At 40.8% G+C, this 6,729-nt stretch overlaps 1 protein-coding gene across 2 annotated transcripts; it reads right to left on the reverse strand.

Moving 5' to 3' along the window:
• Positions 1 to 35: 35 nt before the first annotated feature.
• ctbs (chitobiase, di-N-acetyl-) lies at positions 36 to 6,382 on the reverse strand. 2 transcript variants are annotated; one of them, XM_061825749.1, is made up of 7 exons: positions 6,184 to 6,374; positions 4,999 to 5,137; positions 4,504 to 4,712; positions 4,263 to 4,434; positions 4,082 to 4,179; positions 3,595 to 3,756; positions 36 to 739 (listed from the first exon to the last, which is right to left on the reverse strand). In XM_061825749.1, exons 1-7 carry the CDS (start codon positions 6,301 to 6,303, stop codon positions 551 to 553), a joined length of 1,089 nt encoding a protein of 362 aa, XP_061681733.1. In that variant the 5' UTR covers positions 6,304 to 6,374; the 3' UTR covers positions 36 to 550. The 2 variants fall into 2 exon arrangements, with proteins under 2 accessions (XP_061681733.1, XP_061681732.1); XM_061825748.1 differs by lacking the exon at positions 36 to 739 and adding an exon at positions 1,765 to 2,930 and having other exon boundaries at positions 6,184 to 6,382.
• Positions 6,383 to 6,729: the final 347 nt, after the last annotated feature.

Here is a 6,729-nt window from a genome sequence, read left to right on the forward strand (position 1 = left end):
CTTTCACAGCCATGTGTCAAAGATAAAAGTTTGGCATAATTAGACCTTTTATTCCTGATAATTAACATTTTACAGTAATAAAGAACAACAGAAGCTTCCTAAAAAAAAAGAGCAGAAGGTAAACAAAAATTGGTTTAAATATTAAGTATTGTAGAAATCTGACGACAAGTAAACTATGATTAATTCATGTAGGTTTTTTCTTTTTTACACGGCTGAATTTTTTTTCCTGTCAAATTCCCTTATTGCATTGATTCCGAGGGTTCTTTCATATCATAACTTTATTGGTTACTGTATGTAAAAGGGAATCTAGTACTCGGGACTCTGAGTTCACCAGCAATTGTTAATACAAAGCACAACCCAAAAAGTGAGCAACGGGCTTCAACAGCCCAGTCTGAGACCAAACTACATTTAAAAGTAGCAACATTAAAGCAACAAAGTCTGCAAGTATGTGTGAGTGAACCGCCACTGGGTCATCGCCACAGTCGATCCTGTTGACTTAGCAACAACATGGCAGCCATAAATATCTAAAGTCCATAAACTTGAGGCCGTCTTAGCATCCAAAGAGAGCATTCCACATCATTGCGCTCTGCTGCCTCGCAACCGGATCGTCACTGTAGTCCAAGATGTTGGCGTTCCACATGCCCACTCCTCTCAAACCTCTCGATTTCACAAAGTCTGTCTTGAGGCAAATACTCTCCGGGTCGTCATACCAGACCTGGTGAATCTGTCCTCCTGGGTCCTGAGAAGGCGATAATTGTGATATGCAAAAAAAAAAAAAGTGAAATGGGGGGCAAATATTTTTTTTACAGCACGGGAAAGTTCATCTGTGACATGCATCAATGATGTATGTGACTTCTGATGGGAGCAGCGAGCGAACCTTTGAAGTTAGAAATATAGAAATGAAGCGAGCTCAATGGATCTCAGCCATGTCCAACAGTTAAACAGGAAATGCACAAATTCAGATATTTCAACCATGAAATCACTATTGAATTAAAAAACAAAATCATTAAAAAGTAGAGATGGAAGGACTAAAATTGGGAAAAAATATCAATGGAATGATAGATGAATGATTGGCACATCTGTCTCACAGTGGTGCGGTCATGGGTTAGAATCTGGCCTCCGGCCGTCCTGTTTGGCCTTTTAAATGTTTTCCCCAATGTTTGAGTGAGTTTTCTCTGGGTACTCCAGTTTCTTCCCACACTCCGAAAAGAGAGATTAATTGAAGACTTTCAATTGACTTCAGCAATGAATGTTTATGGGTTGTTGTTTTTTTATCTCCTTCCGTGGCAAATTAACCTCTGCCTCCCCTGAAAAAGTCCCTGGTACAAGTACTCATCTCTCCTTTTTACATTTTCCAACAGTTTGGATACCATGCTGACTCCTACAGGTCAGTCTTGGTACAACGAAAGATTTCTAGTTTGGGGATTGTCAGTGGGGAATTTCCGAGTTATTTCCGCGCTGTGCTGTGTTAGTCACTTGGAGTCCACCCAGAGGTGTGTAGTAGAGCTACATTTACTGAAGTAACATTTTGGATAAGTTGTACTTGCCAGAATAGTTTGAATGTGCCATACTTTTTATTTTTACTCTTCGGCATTCAGACATTTAAGTGAATTAAGCAAATAATTATTCTCTCGGGCTGAATACATGTGTTGTTGGTTTCTGGGCACTTGAAATGAAATGAAATTATTATTTTTTATTCTCATTTGATTAATTCATGTTCACTGATTTTATATATATATATATATATATATATATATATATATATATATATATATATATATAAGGAGCTACATTGTGTTTTTGTGGATCAAGAGAAAGCCTATGACAGAGTACAAAGAGAGGAACTGTAGTACTGCATGCGGACGTCAGGTGTGGCGGAGAAATATGTTAGAACAGTACAGGACATGTATATGGCCAGCAGAACAGCGGTGAAGTATGGGATAGGTGTGACAGAAGAATTTAAGGTGGAGGTGGGACTGCATCAGGGATCAGCTCTGTGAGCCCCTTCCTGTTTGCAGTGGTAATGGATAGGCTGACAGATGAGGTTAGACTGGAATCCCCTTGGACCATGATGTTTGCAGATGATATCATGATAAGCAAGGAAAGCAGGGAGCAGGCAGAGGAACAATTAGAAAGATGGAGGCACACACTGGAAAGGAGAGGAATGAAGATTAGCCGAAGTAAAACAGAATATATGTGCGTGAATGAGAAAAGTGGAGGGGGAAGAGTGAGGCTACAGGGAGAAGAGACAGCGAGGGTGGAGGACTTCAAATACTTGGGGTCAACAATACAGAGCAATGGAGAGTGTGGTCAGGAAGTGAAGAAACGGGTCCAAGCAGGTTGGAACAGCTGGCGAAAGGTGTCTGTTGTGTTATGTGACAAAAGAGTCTCTGCTAGGATGAAGGGCAAACTCTATAAAACAGTGGTGAGGCCGGCCATTATGTACGGATTAGAGACGGTGGCACTGAAGAAACAACAGGAAGCAGAACTGGAGGTAGCAGAAATGAAATGCTGAGGTCCTCTCTAGGAGTGAGCAGGTTAGATAGGATTACAAATGAGCTCATGAGAGGTACAGCCAAAGTTGGATGTTTTGGAGACAAGGTTGGAGAGAGCAGACTTCGATGGTTTGGACATGTCCAGAAGCCAGACAGATTTGCCAGGCAAAAAGAGCGGGAGGAAGACCTATGAGAAGGTTGATAGATGTTGTGAGGGAAGACATGAGGGCAGTGGGTGTTAGAGAGGAAGATGCAGAAGATAGGCTTGGATAGAAAAAGATGACACGCTGTGGCAAGCCGAAAGGAAAAGAAGAATGAATGAATAAACAAACGAATAAATAAATAAATAAATAGCTGCTTATCCTCATGAGGGTTGCAGGGAGCGCTGGAACCTATCCCAGCTGTCGACAGGCAGGAGGCGGGGTACATCCTGAACTGGTTGCCAGCCAATTGCAGGGCACATGGAGACAGACAACAGCCGCACTCATCACACCTTGGGGCAATTCAGAGTGTCCAATAAATGTTGCATATTTTTCGGATGTGGGAGAAATCCGGAGTGGCCAGAGAAAATCCACGCAGGCACGGGTAGAACATGCAAACTCCACACATGCGGGTCCGGGATTGTGTGAGAGAGAGAGAGAGATATATATATATATAGATATATATATATATATAGATATATATATATATATATAATATATATATATATAGATATATATATATATATAATATATATATATATTATATATATATATATATATATATATATATAATATATATATATATATACACACACACACACACACACCAGAAGCAACTAACTTTGCAGTAGTTCTTTCACTGAGTACTTGTAAGTAGATACTTGAAGGACTACTTTTTGCTCGAGTTATATGTTTCTAAAGTAAGAGTACTCTTACTTAAGTACAATACTTGGCTTCTCTACACATCTGAGTACACAACACATTAAAAGAGCAGTAATACATGTCGTTCCCCCTTCCCGGTTCTAAAAATCAGTGTGTGTACCCTGCTTATGGGGAAATGTATTCAAGCTACTAAATATTATGAAATCAAAACACCTTAAAGCAGAGCTAATACATACCTCGTAGTTGAAGTAGGGTGCCTGCTGTCCACCGTGCCACAGGCGGCCAGACGATGAGCTGTTGACCTGTTTCATGATCCAGCTGTAGGCTTTCTGTTTTCCAGCAGCATCGCTACACGGAGCGCCACGAAACGGCACTTTGGCGATAGAGCAGATGTCATCCTGGTACATGGAAAGATCAAATCATTTGCACCCAAAAAGAGGACAGCCTGGAGCAAAAGCACGTAAATGTTACAAACCTCCTGGAGTCAAATGACTCTTAATATGTCTCTAAAATCACACAAAACTGGGAAGAAATATTTTTACAACAAATAATGTATTTTTGGTCATCTATCCATGACAGCAATCTATAGTGACAAGCAGACCAATCATAGGCACTTAAATTAGATAGTGTGAGCTACATACAGTATCTGAATTTTTGCAAATATAAAATATCTGCCTTGGTTCAATACATGTTGAGCAACACTTTTTGATATGAGTACTATACCTGTGTAAAGTTGAGACAAGGGTAGTCGTAGCCATACCACGGAACCCCCATCACTAACTTCTTTGGCGCTATCTTCAAATTCAAATACTGATCATAGGCTGGTGAGAGAGTGAGAGAGGAAGACGAGAACGGTCACGATTAATGGGTTCTTCCATCCTTGAGAAACAAGCGGATCCCGAACCATTGAGAGTTTGAGTGACGGGCGCGTTGGCCATGGCGATACAGTCTCCCAGTATCTGACTCTGCTCATCGTAGGACATCACAAAGAGCAGATCACAGCTTTCAGCGATGGTGATGTATTCGTAGCAGCGCTTGTCAATACATTCGGGCGACCAGGCAACATCAAAGGACACCTAAAAGGCCAGGACTGGGTCAGCAGCGAGGTTTTAGATCGGGTAGAAGTACTCACAGGACTTCATCACCTGAGAACCAGGGATCTCCTTGTGGAAAGCCTCAGTGGTTTCTTTGACCAGGTCTGTCAGAGCAAAGTACTCAGACGAGCCTTCTTCTACTGCTTGTTCAATGTCGATATTGATCCCGTCCATGAACTGACTTTTGGCCAAGTTGACCTTCTCCGTGATCCATTCCGTCCTGTTGTTTTGGTCAACGACATATGCCAGGTGAACGTCACCTGGTTGAAAGACAAAATATTTTGTTTAGTTGCGTGCAGGAATGATATTTGCTTAGTGATTTTGGTTGAAAATGAAAAAAAAAAGTATGTGTGTTTGTGTCTGCCGTTTGCAAAAAAAATAAATAACTGATTTGTATATAACGTTATTGAGTCAAAAAATGTCAGGTTGAATGCTTGGCGCCTCGCACATTTCAACCTTACCAAATCGGGCCGTGATAACAAAAAGTTTGGACACCCCTACTTGAGGCTAAGGATAAGTAGAAAATGAGGGAAATCAAGAAAATACCTTTGAGTACTACCCTTGCTCCATTGGAATGAGCGTGACACATAAGCTCTGCGTCAAATTTCCCAAATGTGGCCACTGTGGTCACCACACTCCAGTTGTACGACTTCCACGTCTTCCCGCCCACATCGAACACAAACACCTGCGAGCACACGCACACACAAACACACTCACATTGTATATTTCGATCAAATCAAAATGTCAATTTTACTAATACTAATTCTATTTCTACTGATTCTATTCTGCATAATAGATACACTTTCCTTTTGTCGCCAGTTTTTGCTTTTTGTATGCATAAGGTAGCTGCATGGTGGGGCAACTGGTTAGAGTGTTGGCCTCACAGTTGTGATGACCAGGGTTCAAATCTCAGCCCCCGCCTGTGTGGAGTTTGCATGTTCTCCCCGTGCCTGTGTGGTTTTTCTCCGACCACTCCAGTTTCATCCCACATCAAAAAAACATGCAGCATTAATTGGACACTCTAAATTGCCTGTAGGTGTGATCGTGAGTGCACTGTTGTCTGGCATCCATTTTCCAAGCCGCTTATCCTCACAACGGCTCAGGCAATCCTGTGTGGGGAGTGCATGTTCTCCTGTGCTTGCGGGGGTTTCCCCCCAGTTCAAAAACAAGCATGGTAGGTTCACCGAAGATGCTTTTGTTCTTTAGTGTAAATGTGAGCTGGATTTGGTTACATTATTCATGCCAAACAATGACATCTTGTGGGTTCAATGGAATAGTATTAGGTTCAAGGTTAATTGAATTTTTAGTGTTTTTTAACTCGGTCATTATTGTCAGAGAAATACTAATAAAACTTGAACATACTGGTGGTCTCAAATTTGTACCGTATGTAATTTAGAATTTGCAAAGTCTGCTACTACTTTACACAAAAGTACGAATATAATCAGAAAGTATTTTGAGAAACAGCGGCTATTTGCGGTATTCCGCGTCGTTCTTAACGTCGTCGTATGTCGAGGACTTCCTGGTTGCTTTTCATGTAAAACCGTCCAAAACAAATTACACTTGACAAAAAAGTTCATAGATCTTAACCTTTTGAAAAAATGTTTCATACACTGCTCTGTGAAGCAAAAGGCTGGATCGCTATTTTAAAAAAAAAAAACGCAGGAAACAAAAGAGGAAGGATTTAAAGTGGATTTATTTCCTTGAGTAGCTTCAAGATTTGATCAAAAGTACCTCGAAATCTCGCTCGTCGCGAATCTGTTGGCATAACTCTTCCCTCTCGCACGGACAGGGGTCGGCCCAGATATCTAGGATTAAGGAAGATAAAATCCCAAGAAGGAGGACGGGTGACATTTTAAACGAGGGTTTCCGATGGAAGTCGAGCCGCACTCGGGAAGGTTCGTGCTCTGTGGTGGCCGATGAGGGACAAATTTACGTCGAGCATACGTCAAAGTTTTCTGTTTATATTCTGTAACGTTATTCATTCGTTTGTTGGGCGTCTGGGACGTTCAAAATGTGGACAGATCTTATATCAATACGTCATTAGGACTATCAGTGGGTCTTTAATAATAATAATAATAATAATAATTACAGAACACATCACAGTTATTTTAATTATAGAAATGAAGTCAGAATCCTGTCTTCTGAAAAACATTTTCACATGAGTTTAATGAATTAATATAATCGACGAGGTTGACTTTTATACTGAACCACGAAAACAAATATTTACTGCAAAATCGAATTTGTTGAGATGCACATGTTGGTCTACTTCAGTGTACT

This window comes from Syngnathoides biaculeatus, chromosome 7 (assembly GCF_019802595.1).
Source record: "Syngnathoides biaculeatus isolate LvHL_M chromosome 7, ASM1980259v1, whole genome shotgun sequence".
NCBI classification, from domain to species: domain Eukaryota; kingdom Metazoa; phylum Chordata; class Actinopteri; order Syngnathiformes; family Syngnathidae; genus Syngnathoides; species Syngnathoides biaculeatus.